Below are 15,827 nucleotides of genomic sequence, written 5' to 3' on the forward strand. Positions count from 1 at the left end.
TTTACCTTGCTATGCTTGCTGAGTGACTGAGAGCCTCGAGAACACTGATGTACTCGAGGGCAAGAGCACTTCTCCAGTGCCCTCTGTACCTCAGTGAGTGCCTGGTGTTAAACACATCATGATTTTGTGAATGAAGATCCCACAAGTGGCAAAATCCATCAATACCGGATGCAGCCTGTGGTTATAGTTGGGTGAGTTGTTGGGTGGAAGTGGGGTGTTCTCACAAAATGTTGCAGGTAAAGATAGCAGAGGGCAGGGGGAGTGCCTGTGTCCTTGCAGGGCTGGTTCCAGCTACAGTGTGGGAACCAAGAAACAGGATCTCCTTAATTGGAGGTGATAACACTGCTATTGTCCGATAAAAGTGTTTTTTAAATTTTAAATCTTAAATGTTTTTTAAGTTTATTTCTTTTTAGAGACAGAGCAGGGGAGGGCCAGAGAGAGAGGGTGAGAGAATCCCAAGTAGGCTCCACACTGTCAGCATAGAGCCCAAAGCGAGGTCAGTCTCCTGAACCATGAGATCATGACCTGAGCTGGAATCAAGAGTCAGATGCTCAACCAACTGAGGCGCCCAGAAGCCTGTATTTTTTTGTTTAAAAAGAAATGTTTATTTTGTGAGAGAAAGCATGGGTGTACACAGGGGAGGGGCAGGGAGAGAGAAAAAGAGAGAATCCCAAGCAGGCAACACACTGTCATCACAGGGCCAGAACTCAGGAACCCGTGAGATCCTCAGCTGAAATCCAGAGTCAGGCACTTAACCAGTTGAGCCACCCAGGTGCTCCTAAAATGCTATAAAAACCTTTTAATAGCAAGGTGAATTGTGAAAACCTAGAAAATTAACGATGGAAAATCATTTATTTTTCTTTTAGTTATCTTATCCTGAATAGCAGACACTCTCTTATGGAAAGCAGTGTGTATTTTAATGTAGATCATTGATTGGGGGCCATATTGAGCAGATTTTAAAAACCTGCTCTATTTTCTAGCTGGGGACCTTTGACTTAGCCTCTCCAAACCTCTGTTTCCTCAGTTCTAAAATGTAGCTAATAGCTCCTTGAGGAATTATTACAGTGTGATAGCTAAGAATCATCTCTAGCCAGTTCTAAATCACTTTGAGCCTTTTTAAGATATCCTGGGGATGGCTCAGTCAGTTGCCTGTCTGACGTCAGCTCAGGTCATGATCTCACTGTTTGTGGGTTCAAGCCCCATGTCGAGCTCTGTGCTAACAGCTTGGAGCCTGGAACCTGATTCAGATTCTGTGTCTCCCTCTGTCTCTGACCCTCCCCTGCTCATGCTGTCTCTCTCTGTCTCTCAAAAAAAAAATAAAAAATACATATATATATGTATATATCTCCTTGGGTTTTTGCTGTTACTTTTGGAAAGTATGATATGTATTAGCACTGGTTGAAAGTCCCATCTAAAATTAACACCTGGAGAATTTTTTGGTTTTGTTTTTTAATATAATACATGGTCTTTTGGAGTATCACTCAGTGTACACTTACAGTTGTGGTGAAAGGCTGGATTAACTTGCATTTGTTTTGATTTCTAGGGGGTTTGCTTTGATGTCCCTACTGCAGCAGTAACAGAAGTACAGGTATGCTTTTCTCTTGGAATCTGAAGTTTAAATATTGAAATTATAAAATGTTCCTTATTGAAAACACAGAATAGTGGAAAAGGAAACAACCCTAGTCCCTTTACTAAAAGACAGTTAAGAATTAATGAAGTTTAAAAAAAAAAGAATTAATGAAGTTTAGGATTTTTTTTTCTAGCCTTTTTATTCATGTATTTTTCTTATTCAGCCTGTTTTCCTTCTTTCCTTTATCTTTAGAGTTAGGAACAATATCGAGGTTTCTTCCCCTGTGTGTGTTGCATGGGGTTTACATAGACATCTTTAATTGCTACATTTGCATTTAGTACTGCTGTGAGATAGGGGTTTGTGGTATATTTGCCTATTTTATTCCCTGAAAGCTGGGGATAGCCTGTAGTAATATAATTGAATAAATGATATAGTGATGAGGGTACTTAGCATAGTGAAACGTACTACTTTCTTAACACTGCTGTTGACTGGGTTTTGGGCCATGAACGTTGTACTATTTTTAAAATATTAAAAAAAATTTTTTTTAATGTTTATTTTTGAGAGAAAGAGACAGAGCATGAGCGGGGGGGCGGGGGGGCAGAGGGGGAGAGAGACACAGAATCTGAAACAGGCTCTAGGCTCCAAGCTGTCAGCACAGAGCCCAACACAGGACTCCAGCTCGCAAACCATGAGATCATGACCTGAGCTGAAGTTGGACACTCAACTGACTGACCACTCAGGAGCCCCTAAAATATTTTTTTAATTAAGTTTATTTATTTTTGGGGCGCCTGGGTGGCTCAGTTGGTTAAGCTTCCGACTTTGGCTCAGGTCAAATCTCATGTTTGTGGGTTCGAGCCCCGTGTCAGGCTCTGTGCTGACAGCTGGCTCAGAGCCTGGAGCCTGCTTCCAGTTCTGTGCCTCCTCTCTCTACCCCTCCCCCTCTCATGCTCTGTCTCTCTATCAAAAATAAATAAAAAACATTTAAAAAAAATTTGAAAAGTTTATTTTTTTGAGAGGAAAAAGAGAGTGAGCCACGAGTGGGCAAGGGGCAGAGGGGAGAGAGAGAATCCCAAGCAGGCTTTGTGCTGTCAGTACAGAGCCAGATCCAGGGCTTGATCTCAAAAACCATGAGATCATGACCTGAGCCGAAATCAAGAGTCAGACGCTTAACTGAGTCAGCCACCAAGACAATCTGAAGGTTGTATTATTTTTAACAAGAGACTTTTTATTTATTTTTATTTTATTAAAAGAAAACTTTTTAAAAATGTTGATTTTTCAGAGAGATTGCAGGGAAGGGGCATAGAGAGAGGGAGACAGAGAATTCCAAGCAGGCTCTACGCTCTTCAGCTGACAGCCTGATGTGGGACTCAAATTCTCAAACTACGAGAGCATGACCTGAGCTGAAATCAAAAATTGGACGCTTAACTGACTGAGCCACCCAGGTGCCCCTAACCAGTGACCTGAGGTTATCAGTCTGGTTTTTCTTTAGAGAAACGGCAAATTTACTGTCTTTCTCGTGCTTTTAAAAATCAAATTCAATAAAAATCAGAACAGGTAAAATAATACCGTCTCTCCACAGGAGAAATGGCATGACTCACGTCGCTGGCAGCTGTCTGTGGCCACGGAGCAGCCAGAGCTAGAAGGACCACCGGAAGGATATCGAAGCTTCAGGGGACAGCGGGAAGGCGGTCGAGGCTTCCGGGGACAGCGAGAAGGAAACAGAAGCTTCAGGAGACAGCGGGAAGGAAATCGAAGCTTCAGAGGACAACGATCAGGAGGTGGCAACAAAAGCAACAGATCCCAAAGCAGAGGCCAGAAGCGGAGTTTCAGTAAAGCATTCAGGCAGTAATTTGAAATCGAGGATTCATATGGCAACACAGAACTGAACACCAGTGTTCCTGTAGATTAACTTCACAGGACACGTGTCTTCCAGAAAGACAAGCTTCATGGAAATTATTTCCATCTGATGATCATCACTTGTAATTGTTGCTATTTCTATATCAGGCTTCTCTTTTGAAAAGGTGTAGGAATTCATAAAATTTTTATTATTATGTATAGTCTGTAGGTTATAAGACAAAGTCAAGCATGTATTTGCCCTTACTTTTTAAGTTGTGCTGTCTCTATACTTAGTGTCCTTCCCTGGGGAATGCGGCGGTCCCTGGAGAGGCACTCTGTGCAGTCAGGGCTCAGCCCTGTAATTGGCATTCTGCAGCCACCTGCCTAACAATGACTCATGTGGTCCTGTAACATGTCCTCTGAGGAATAGTACTGAGCAACTGAGCAGTGTTTTGAAGCAAGATTTCAGACTTTGCTGGGATGTAACGCATTTTATGTCAGTGTGTGCTCTAGATTTGAAGAGTGGTGATACATTCGATGGCAGACATGTAGATTACCCAACGTCATGTACATTTGGTACATTTTTAACTTTTCAATCTAAGTTGAATTCATGCTTCAGGAATTCTTCACAGATTTTATCTATATATATCTATATCTATATAGATATAGATATATATAAATAAAGAAGTATTTTAATAAAAAGCAAGTGTCTTTAAGGAATTCCAAACGTATAATATGACCCCATAGCTTTCTTTGTAAGTAAGGAGGCTGAATAAGAAGTGCTTGATGATAATGTACTCCACTTCCTACTGGAAGAGTAACATTATTTACCAAGAAGGACTTAAGGGGGTGGGGGACAGAGACTTGCATTGCTGGCTGACAAGCGTCAGGAAATCCACTGAAAACATTTTTACATGTGAGAAAGAGACATTCTGTTGAAGGCAACGAAAGGAGCAAATGAAAATACATATAAAGCATTCTTTTCATGGTAAACAACAGGTCATTAATGTTTCTAGAGATTGAATTCTGTTGGCAAACTGGAGCGTTAGGTAGAATGAGCCAATGTGGTTTCTGTAGCCACAGTATAGGATCTTTCTGTAGACCATTGAAAGGTTTCAGCTGCTTAGACACTTCCTTTTAAGATAATCTGTATGTGGTTATTTTTAGTTATTGCTTTGAGGGAACTGACAAACTTAATAGAGCCCCTGGCCAGGTAACTCTCTGAGTTCTCAAATATTACTTCTCTGGGAAACTTTCTGCATGGTGCAGGAGCTTAAGAATGGCATTGTTTTCTTGCCTTAATTCCTAGAAATTCTGTACTGGGACTCTCAGGGAATAAACTCTGATGGGAGAAGTTAAAATATATGGCCTGTCTTGTTTTCATTTGATTATTTTTGAACAATTGAAGCCTTTCTAAGCCCTAGTTTCTTTCGCTTGATCAGGTCTCTGTATCTAACTGCCTTTACTCTCTCACCTTGCAGTAAGGGGTTCAGAGAGCCAGCTCAGCTCTTTGGTGTGTGAGGCCATGTGTCCTTTCTCTGTTTGGACTTCAGTTCTGTCCTTCAGTACAAACTGGATGTTTCTGTGTTCTCAGCAATTCTTTTGGCTATTATTTCTTGATCCTCTTGTTAATAATATCATTTTCTTTCACTCCTCATGGCTTCCCAGCAAGCCACAGGGATTCAGGAGAAGGTGTTTGATGACAGACGAGTCCTGTGCCTTGTAGATTATAATTTATTAGATTTCAGTTTTGCTCACATGCTGAGCGTATTTTAATAACAACCAAAATATTCAATCAAGCAGATTGAAAGGACACAGTATCTGTCCTTTAGGGAAGAGCAGTTAAAGCCTTGATGTGATTAGCCTACAGAAAAATAATCAGGCATAAATCAAGAGTAAGGGGGAAGATTAGTGGGAGTTTCACTTGACACAATTTTAAGGAAAATATGGCTGTTTCAATAAATGAAGCTAAAGTTTCTCCTGGATCCCAGAATTCAAACGATACTTATATAACCCAGCCATTTGATTTAAATGGACTTGTTAGGCTGGCCTGGGAAGTGTTACGGTTTTTACTATTTTCTACAGAGAAAATATTTTCCAATGTATCAAACTCAATGAACTTTTAAAATAAAATCATTTTTACATTGGGGTTTTCTGTGCAGCAGTTGCTTTACAATTGTATATAAAATACCTTTTCTGTAAAATTGAGTTAATGATCAAGTACTGCTTTATGCCAAAATAAAGATAATAGTATTTACTACTTGAGTTTTTGGTGGCTTTTTTCCTAAAAATGAGAATAGCTTGAAATATTATTTTAAAAGTAATAAATTATGGATGAAAAATCCAAACATAGAAAAATAAGTAATAGTCACTTCATATCTAACCTTTTTGTGAGCATCTCTTCAAACAAGTCATTTGCAAAATTTGAATAATTCAGTTTTGTGAATTGCTTTTTCCTTCAAAGTGTGCATGCTTTTCTGTAAGCATAGATTTTACAACATTTTTAAATGTTTATTTTGAGAGAGCATACTGGTGCATGCAAGTAGGGTAGGGGCAGAGAGGGAGAGAGAATCCCAAACAAGTTCTGAACTACCAGTGCAGAGCCCAACATAGGATTCGATCTCATGAACCACGAGATTGTGACCTAATCTGAAATTTAGAGTTAGTCTCTACTTAATAGACTGAGCCACCCAGGTGCCCCAATCTTACTTTTTTCTTTTTAAATGCTTGTTTATTTTTGAGAGAGTGCAAGGAGGGGAGGGGCAGAGAGAGAGGGAGACAGAATCTGAAGCAGGCTCCAGGTTCTGAGCTGTCAGCACAGAGCCCAACGTGGGGCTCAAACTCACGAACCACAAATTCATGACCTGATGAGCCAAAGTCGGACACCTAACCAACTGAACCACCCAGGCACCGGTCAATCTTGCTTTGATGACTACATGGCATGTTGTATAGAATGGATATGCCAATATATATTTAACCAGGACCCTAGATGGCCATATTATTTATAATTTTTCACTTTATAAATAACTAAAATTATATGTCCTCGTATAAATCTTTGCCTATTTGTCTATTACCTGGAAATGAATAAGATCTCTGCGACAAAGCTTAAGCAATCCTGAGGAACATTAACATTTAAAGGACAGATCCAGATCGTTAATTTCATGTATTCCTTAGAGTAATTATTTTCCCCAGGGGCGCTTGGGTGGCTCAGTCGGTTAAGCTTCTGACTTCGGCTCGGGTCATGATCTCACGTGCATAGGCTTGAGCCCCATGTCGGGCTCTGGGCTAACAGAGCAGAGCCTGCTTCCGATTCTGTGTCTCTTTCTCTGCCCCTGCCCTCTCATGCTCTTTCTCTGTATCAAAAAATAAATAAAACATTTTAAATAATTTTAAAAGAAGAGTAATTGTTTCCCCCAATTTAACATTTTGCATAACCGTAGTACAAGGATCAAAACCAGAGTATCAACAGGAAGGATATTCTAAATTCTTTTTTTTTAAATGTTTATTATTGAGACAGAGACAGAGCATGAGTAGGGTAGGGGCAGAGAGAGAGGGAGACACAGAATCTGAAGCAGGCTCCAGGCTCTGAGCTGTCAGCCCAGAGCCTGAGGCGGGGCTCAAATCACAAACCGTGAGATAATGACCTGAGCTGAAATCAGATGCTTAACCGACTGAGCCACCCAGGCGCCCCAGGAAGAATATTCTAGAGATAATTATTGGAGCTTTGCTTTTTTTTTCTTAATGGCATATCCTGGAAATCACTCCACATCAGTTCATAGAAATCTTAACCTTTTTTTTTGTTTCATAACTGCATTGTACTCCATTATGTGGAGTACCGTAGTTTATTTGGTGTATTTTCTTACTGTTGGAGTTCTGTCTTCAGGGCATATTCCTGGAAATGGGATGGCTGGGCCAAAAGGAAAGTGCATATGTAGTTTTAAAATTGTATTATATGTAGTTTTATTATATATTGGCAAACTCCCCTCTACAAGAGGAATTCATGCCTTGCGATTTATTTTTTGGAGAAGGCAGGCCATTTGTTCTATAGATTCTACCACACTCTGAATTTTGCTGATGCATCTCCATCTGTCACTTAACAAGTTCCTTTCCCCGCTGTATTTAATGTAAGTTGATAATTAGAAATAAAAAGGCCAAGAAAAGAAATATGCTCCCCAAATGGCAGCCAGAGTTCTATGGCAAGTTTCTTAGTCTCACATTTGTGTTTTTAGTGCATCTGTGTAAGGATTTTCCAAAAATCTCCATTTTAGTTTTCATCTGAGCGTTCTTCCAGTTAGATGTTTGGAGGTCAGCACTATGTGTTGGAGGGTTATTTATTGAGCTGCTACTAGGGCAGTATAGCATACTAGTTGAAGGATGTGGGCTCTGGAGGGGTGCCTGGAACTCGGTTAAGTGTCCATGCTTCCCCTCAGTTCTCAATCTCAGAGTTATGAGTTCTAGCCCCTGTTGGGCTCTATGCTGGGTGTGACAGCTACTTAAAAAAATATGGGAGGGACTATGGCCTTCCCAACCCCTTGATTTTAAGGGGGGTCTGGGAGGCTTAGTCAGTTAAGCATCCAACTTTTGATTTCAGCTCAGGTCATGATCTCAGGGTTGTGAGGTCAAGCCCCACCTCAGCTGTGAAACCTGCTTAAGATTCTTTCTACACCCCCCTCCGCCCCCAATTGATGTGCATTTGCTATTGCTCTCTCTTAAAAAAGTGTGGGCTCTGGAGCAAAACTGCCTATATGTGGGGTGTGTGTGTGTGTGTGTGTGTGTGTGTGTATTATATAGTAAATTATTAATCTCTTGGACCTCAATTCCTCCTGTGCAGAATGGGAACAATAATGGTACCTCACAGAGTTGTTTTGAGGATTCGATTATGTTTTTCAAATTTTTATTTAAATTCCAACTAGTTAACATACAGTGCAATATTAGTTTTGAGGATTAGATGGTTTTAATATACAGAATGCTATTTGGCTCATAGAGAGTGATTAGCTACTATTACTAACCGTGCCAATTGCTTTCCTTTTTTTTTTTTTAATGTTTATTTTTGAGAGAAAGCGTGCAAGTGGGGGAGGGGTAGAGAGAGAAGGAGACCAAGGATCCAAGCATGCTCCAAGCTGTCAGTGCGGAGCCTCTTGCGGGGCTCAAACTCACGAACTGTAGGATCATGACTTGAGCCGAAGTCCAACGCTTAACTGACCGAACCATCCAGGCGTCCCTCCAGTCACTTTCCTCTTCATGAACAGATAGGTACTGAGCACCTACTATGACTATTTGTGGGAAGCAGCAGCTTCTACAGCAGCTGTGGGAAGGAGCCAGTAGGGAGAGTGCAATTGAGCACAAGTTCTTGTGCCCTTACAACCCTTGCGGCTGCCCCCAGTTTCTCCAGGATTAGATTACTTGAGTTAAGATGTTAATTGTACAAACGACCTTCATGCTTCTTGAGTTGGAATGTTGATTGTGTTCAAGCTTTGGCAATCTTCCGGGATTGTTTACACCTGTGGCTGCCTGTATGAAACTACTTGCCTGTGAGGAGTAACACGGCAATGTGGGCGCCGCTCATGTTGCTCCTTCCATCCCTGTCCTTTAGCGCTCTCTTCTTTTCCTCGTTCCCTTATCCTCACGTCCTTGCTTCTGAGTGCCCGAGCGCGCGCGCGCACCACAACTATTAGAGTAGTTTCCTCCCCAGTCTCCCTTTTTCGCTGTCCCCACTTCAATTATCTTCAGAATAATCTTCTAGGACACCTGGGTGGCTCAGTTGTTGAGCATTGGCATCGGTTTCAGCTCAGGTCATGATCTCATGGTTTGTGAGATCCAGGCCTGAGGTGTGCTCAATGCTGTCAGTTTGGAGCCTGCTTAGGATTCTCTCTCTCTCTCTCTCTCTCTCTCTCTCTCTCTCTCTCCCTCCCTCTCTCTCTCTCTCGTTCTCTGCCCCTCCCCCGCTCATGCTTGGTCTCCTCTCTCAAAATAAACATAAAAAAAGAATAAGCCTATAAAGCGGATTTTGTCAATCCTTCAAAACCATCCAATGGCTCCCATCTCAGAATATCCAAAGTCCCTATAAATAGCCTTACGAACCCTAAGTGACAGGGCCGACGTTACTTCTCTGACTTCCCTCCTACTGCCCTCTCCATTCTCTCTGTTCCAGGCAAGAGGTCTCTTTGTTCCTTGAACACACCAGGCACACTCCTGTGTCAAAGCTTTTGTATTTGTTATTCCTCTGTCTGTGATGTACTTCCCCTAATGTCTTCATGGCTCACTCTCTTACCTTCAGATCTTTACTCAGATGACAGTCCTCAAAAAGGGCATTTTCTGTTTAAAAATAGCAACCTTGCTTCACCTAACACTCCTTATGTCCTCTTTTGTTTTGTTTCCATCCCACACATCCTCTGACATTACTATGTAGTTTATTTAACATAATATAATGTCTTTCCCTATACGGTGGCAGAGATTTTTGTCTGTTTTTAACTGCTGAATTCCCAGAGCCCAGAACAATGCCTGGCAAATTAACAGACACTTTAAATGTTTATTGAGTGAATGAGTCATTTGAAGTGTTGTGGGAAATGCACTGGTAGGAAGCAGACTGGCAGCAAGGTTACCTATTAAAAGTAATCCAGATAGTGGTTGGTCTAAACTACTGGAGATGAGATGTAGACTGACGTAAGCTATTTAGGAGGTGGATTGGCCAGTACTTGGTTTTGCATTTAAGGTTGAGAGAAGAGACTGAGTACAAGAGATCCGCAGCTGCTGGAGTGGTGTCATTCACGGAGATGCAGAACATAAGGGCTAGTGGGTTGTGGGAGGGTGGGGCATGTGAAGAGGGAAAGACTGGTTTCCATCTTCAACATTCGGTGGAATATCATTATTTTTGAAATATTTTTGAAAGAGAGACCTTGAGCAGGAGACAGTCAGAGAAACAGAGAGAGAATCTGAAGCAGGCTCAGAGCTATCAGGGCAGAGCAAGATGTGGGGCTCCAGCTCCTGAACCATCAGATCCTAACCTGAGCTGAAAGTCGGATGCTAAATGGAATGAGCCACTCAGGCACCCCGGCCCCCCCCCCCCCAAAGTGAAACATTTAGGTGTGGTGGTTCCATTTGGGAGTCGTATATTACAGTCTGGAGCTCCAGAGAGCCATCCGGCCTGGAGAGCAAGTTTTGGAAGTAAGTATCACATGTAACAGAAGCGGTGGAAATGCAGAAGATCTCCCTGGGACAAAGATTAGGAAGGAGTCCCAGGGGACCACTAACATTTAAAAGACAGATATTTAATTTCACTTCTTCCTTAGGATAATTCTGTAGAGATAAGTAATATCATTTATGTTTTACTGTAAGAAATCTGGAGCTTAGAAAAGTTAACTTGTCAATTAGAAGCAGATCTGAGAATCAAATTATGTCCATGAGCTTCTAAAATTAGTGCTCCTTTGTATATCTCAAAGCGCATACAGCTAGCTAGCGCCTAACAGTTAAAACCTCCCTCCCCCCCGCCCCGCCCTTGCCACCCACCCTTCGCATTTGACTTTATAATTTAGAAGGTGGGTAATGGAAAATGCCACGTCTGAGGTGGCTTGTCACAGTTCTGGGGCTTCTGTGTTACTTTGGGAAGTTGCACACATACCTATAGCCTGTGTTTCAGGGTTGAAGTGAATATATTTGTCGATCATTGAGGGCTTTTTACATAGTGAAAGTTATCTTTCACTCAAGAAGCTATATATTAATAAACGAATCCTTGTTACATTTTCTTCCAGTCATGGGCTGGGTTATACACTAATATCAAAATGTTTCTGTCATTCGGCCTATACCAACTATCAAGAGTAGAGCTATGTTTCTAAACACTATTTCCACGCGTCACGTTAGTCAGCCGACACTTCCATGTAGGTAGAACTTCACGGGGTCACGCGAGAGAACCCATCACCGCAGCGGGAAGGGCTGGAGGTGTGGCTACCCTCACTGACAGCTTCGTTTCTCCGACAACCGTTGCTGTGGTGCCCACTACGCCTTTCCGTTGGTCACCGCCGGGCATATTGCAGTTCCTCTGGAGGACCTCATTGGTTACGGTTCTGCAGTGTCGGCATCTGTCGGGGGCCGTAAGTGAAGTGTCGCAAAGCAGAAAGAAGGCGGGAGTCCCGATTGCAAACATCGAGGACGCCCGGGCTGTAGAGGCCGCTATGGCGAGTGCTCCGTGGGCTGAGATTCGTGAGAAATTCCAGGCCGCGCTGGCCTTGTCGCGGGTGGAATTGCATAAAAACCCCGAGAAGGAACCGTACAAGTCCAAATACGGCGCCCGAGCATTGCTGGAAGAGGTGAAGGCGCTGTTGGGCCCGGCGCCTGAGGACGAGGATGAGCGGCCTCCGAGCGACGACGGCTTGGGCGCGGGGGCCCACGCCCTGGGGCTGCCGGCCGAAGCGGTGGAGGTCGAGGGGCCCATCGCCCAGGGGGCAGTGAGGCTGGCGGTGATTGAGTTCCATCTCGGGGTGAACCACATTGACACCGAGGAGCTGTCGGCGGGGGAGGAGCATCTGGTGAAATGCCTGAGGCTGCTGCGCAAGTACCGGCTGTCGCACGACTGCGTCTCTCTCTACATCCAGGCTCAGGTGAGAGCGAGCCCGGCCCGCCGTTGTGTGGGCCACGGGCGAGGGATGGAGGGGGCCCCACTCTCGCCGAGGCCAAAGGCAGCTGTTACAAGGCACGGTTTGGCCCCGTGCTTTTGAAGCTTTGGAATAAACAGCTTGCAAACTCCAACGTCACTTGCTGCTTCGCTTAGTCGTGGTCAACGCTTTGATTTTCTGAGACCCTACTCATCATAAATGCCACTTCCAGCTCTTCCCCACCAGTCCAAGTCGTGTTCATTCTATTAAGAAGAAATCCAGACTAATTTAAATCTAAGTTTTTAAGGTCTCAAGGAAATGACAAAGAACGCCCTGAGTGCATGCTTAATTTAAAACAAATTGTTTAAAAATCTTCCTTTTCTATTTTTGCGGTATATATGTATACACACACACACACACACACACACACACACCCCTACATGTATATGTATATAATACATTATATGTATATGTATGTGTATATAATATATTAGTTTGCTCCCCAGGGAGTTACTGCCGATTCTTCAAAACCCATCTCAAACCTCATACTTTAGTAACTTTCTTTGGACCATTTTGTTCGACCTTGTAACTGAATTTTTTTGAAAGTTTTTATTCACTTTTGACAGAGAAAGAGAGCTGGGGAGGGGCAGAGAGAGAGAGGGAGACACAGAATGCCAAGCAGGCTCCAGGCTCCAGGCTCCGAGCTGTCAGCATAGGGCCCGACTAGCGGCGGGGGCGGGGCTTGAACTCACTAACCATGATATTATGGCCTGGACCGAAGTCTGACGCTCAACCGACTGAGCCACCCAGGTGCCGGAATTCTTATAATACTCATTGTTTCCCCTTTCTATGGCACTTGGTTTGGGAAATAAATCTGACATTCTCTTTGGGAGCATTAACACCATAAAATACAAATATGCATGAACTCCTTGTATGTGCCAAGAACTTGGGGGTAAGCCCACAAAACCTCAGGCAGTAATTCCAGTTCTTAATAATGTGATCCAGGAAACATTTACCAAAAATGATCATGTGATAAGTGGGCCACAAAGAAAAACCTCAGAATTAAAAAGGAAATTGCATATGTCATTTTCTTTTATCATGGCCCAGTAAATTTAAAAACTACATAAAACAGGAACTGTGTCTTTTTTTGCACACTATTTATAACTTCCGTGCCTCCCTCCTAGTAGGCCATCTTAAATATTTTTCTATTGGATTCACAATCTAATGGAATTCATAAGAGATTAAACTCAAAACCTCAGTTATTTGAAATTTTCTCTAACCAAATGTCTACCTAAGATCTTAATAAACACTGAACAATTTCAACAAAGCAAGAATAGAATTAGAAACCTCCCTAAATATACAGTCTTTATCATATTTTGATTCTATTTAAAAAAATTTTTTTTTACTGTTTTTATTATTGAGAGAGAGAGAGAGACAGCGTGAGCAGGGGAGGGGCTGAGAGAGAGGGAGACACAGAATCCGAAGCAGGCTCCAGGCTCTGAGCTGTCAGCACACAGCCCAATGCAGGGCTCGAACCCACGAACTGCGAGATCATGACCTGAGCTGAAGTTGGACGCCTAACCGACTGAGTCACCCAGGCGCCCCTGATTCTATTTTTTAAATGCTTATTTATTTATTTTGAGAGAGAAAGAGAATGCAAGCAGGGGAGGGGCAGAGAAGGAGAGAGAGAATCCCAGGCAGACCCTATGCTGTCAGCACAGAGCCAGAAGTGGGGCTTCATCTCATGAACCAGGAGATCATGACCTGAGCTGAAATCGAGTCTGTTGCTTAACTGACTGAGCCATCAGGTACTCCAGTCGTATTTTGATTTGCTTCATATCAGGATGCATCTTAGAGCTGTGTCATAATTTACTTGGCAGTGTTTTTTTGTTGATAGATAAAATAATTGTGTCTTACAGATGCGACATCTTACATTCAATAAAATTCAGTATTTCAAACATTTCTGAAGGGTGAATTATTTTAGGAATCCTGACTTAAATCAGGAACAAAACCTTGGTTAGAAGTTCTGGTCATTGCAATAATATAGAAAGCCATAAGAGTTATTAATTTTGGAAAAAATAATTTATCATAGTAACCATTGGCACATGGGATCCTTGTATAACTAAAAACTAAAGTCATCAACTGAAAAACTCTTAGAATGATCAGTTCAATAAAGTGGGAAGATATAAAGTAAATTTATAATGTCAATAGTATTCCTGTATATAAGCAGCAGTGGTTAACATATTTTTTCTTTTTAAAAATTTTTTAATTTTTATTACTTTACTTTTATTATTATTATTTTTTTAATTTTAATGTTTTTTATTTATTTTTGAGAAACAGAGAGAGAGAGGGAGACACAGAATCTGAAGTAGGCTCCAGGCTCTGAGCTTGCTGTCAGCACGGAGCCCACCACGGGTCTTGAACCCATGAACCGTGAGATCATGACCAGAGCAGAAGCTGGACGCTTAAACGACTGAGCCACCCAGGCGCCCCTATTATTATTTTTAAATTTTTTAATGTTCATTTATTTTTGAAAGAGCGAGATACAGAGTGGGAACAGGGAAGAGGTAGAGACAGAGGGAGACACAGAATCCAAAGCAGGCTCCAGGCTCTAAGCTGTAAGCCCAGAGCCCAACGCAGGGCTCACTCACAAACTGCGAGATCATGACCTGAGCTGAAGTCAGATGCTTAACTAATTGAGCCATCCAGGCGCCCCTAAAAATATTATTTTTAGAAATTGCATATTATCAGGTAATAGAACTGATAATTCTAAAAGGAGAGATATACCAAGTCATTGGCTTGGTATAAACATAATGGCTAAACATAATAGTCATTACGATACTCATTTGTAGGTTTGATTGTAGTTTCTGCCAAGATCACAAAAGCTTTTGTCTTAGAGCTTGACAAAATTAATAGGTTTATCTGAAAGAACTGCAGAACACCAACACTATTAATTTTGAAAAATCAAATCAATTCTAGATCTGTTGCTTGGTCCTTACCTTTAAGATCTTAAGCAGGTTATAGTTCAAAAGAAAAACCTTAGTCATTTCTAGACACACTCTAGAGTTCTCTTTATCACACATCAGAGTCACTGCTTTCTGTGGCACAGCCTACCTTGGATCTAACAGGCCAAATACATGACCATTCCATTAAAATAGAGCAAACGTGGCCAGCTAGTTCTTGGTGCCAGTCAAGCTCTAGGTGAGATTTAATGACTAGGTGAGGTATAGGATGCTGGGGTTAGGCTTAGTGGTGTCATGGCTAAATGGAGTTTCTTCTGAAGGACGATTGTCAGGAAAAATAAGTTGAACTAGAGAGTGAGACAGGTGACTTGTGGATCCATTTCTAAGACCAGGAAATGATTATTAAGGGAGATTATATTCTCTGAACCTGGGTGAGCGGAATAATCAGTAAGTTACTGTGCCAGAGCCCTTCAGATTTCTCCAGCATCTTGCAAAGGACTTTATTAGTAATAAAGGGGAGAGAACTGTCTAATCTCAGTACATTTGGGGCGTCTGAGTGGCTCAGTCGGTTAAGCGTCCGACTTCAGCCCAGGTCATGATCTCACCGTTGGTGAGTTGGAGCCCCGCATCGGGCTCTGTGCTGAATGCTTGCTCAGAGCCTGGAGCCTGCTTCGGATTCTGCGTCTCCTTCTCCCTCCGACCCTCCCCGCTCATGCTGTCTCATTCTATCTCTCAATCAATCAATAAATATAAAAAAATTAATCTCAGTACATTTTCCCTGTGACCTACAGTCTGAGATACTGAGGACTGATTACTTCACCTAAAAAAATTATAGAATATGTACATTATATGAAGCCAGAAGACCAGAGG

At 42.2% G+C, this 15,827-nt stretch overlaps 2 protein-coding genes across 2 annotated transcripts in view; both read left to right on the plus strand.

Moving 5' to 3' along the window:
- The window catches only part of DDX21 (DExD-box helicase 21), a 28,224-nt gene extending 22,553 nt beyond the window's left edge, over window positions 1-5,671 (plus strand). The window contains exons 14-15 of the mRNA XM_029931798.1: window positions 1,544-1,588; window positions 3,150-5,671. Coding sequence (XP_029787658.1) covers window positions 1,544-1,588; window positions 3,150-3,419 — 315 coding nt within the window. The 3' untranslated portion in view covers window positions 3,420-5,671. The remainder of the gene's footprint in view (window positions 1-1,543; window positions 1,589-3,149) is intronic.
- Window positions 5,672-11,461: 5,790 nt separating this feature from the next.
- The window catches only part of KIF1BP (KIF1 binding protein), a 33,095-nt gene continuing 28,729 nt past the window's right edge, over window positions 11,462-15,827 (plus strand). Inside the window, exon 1 of the mRNA XM_029931799.1 lies at window positions 11,462-12,000. Within this exon, the coding sequence (XP_029787659.1) occupies window positions 11,575-12,000 (426 nt within the window). The 5' untranslated portion in view covers window positions 11,462-11,574. The remainder of the gene's footprint in view (window positions 12,001-15,827) is intronic.

The sequence above is a fragment of the Suricata suricatta genome, chromosome 2, assembly GCF_006229205.1.
Source record: "Suricata suricatta isolate VVHF042 chromosome 2, meerkat_22Aug2017_6uvM2_HiC, whole genome shotgun sequence".
In the NCBI taxonomy this organism is placed as follows: domain Eukaryota; kingdom Metazoa; phylum Chordata; class Mammalia; order Carnivora; family Herpestidae; genus Suricata; species Suricata suricatta.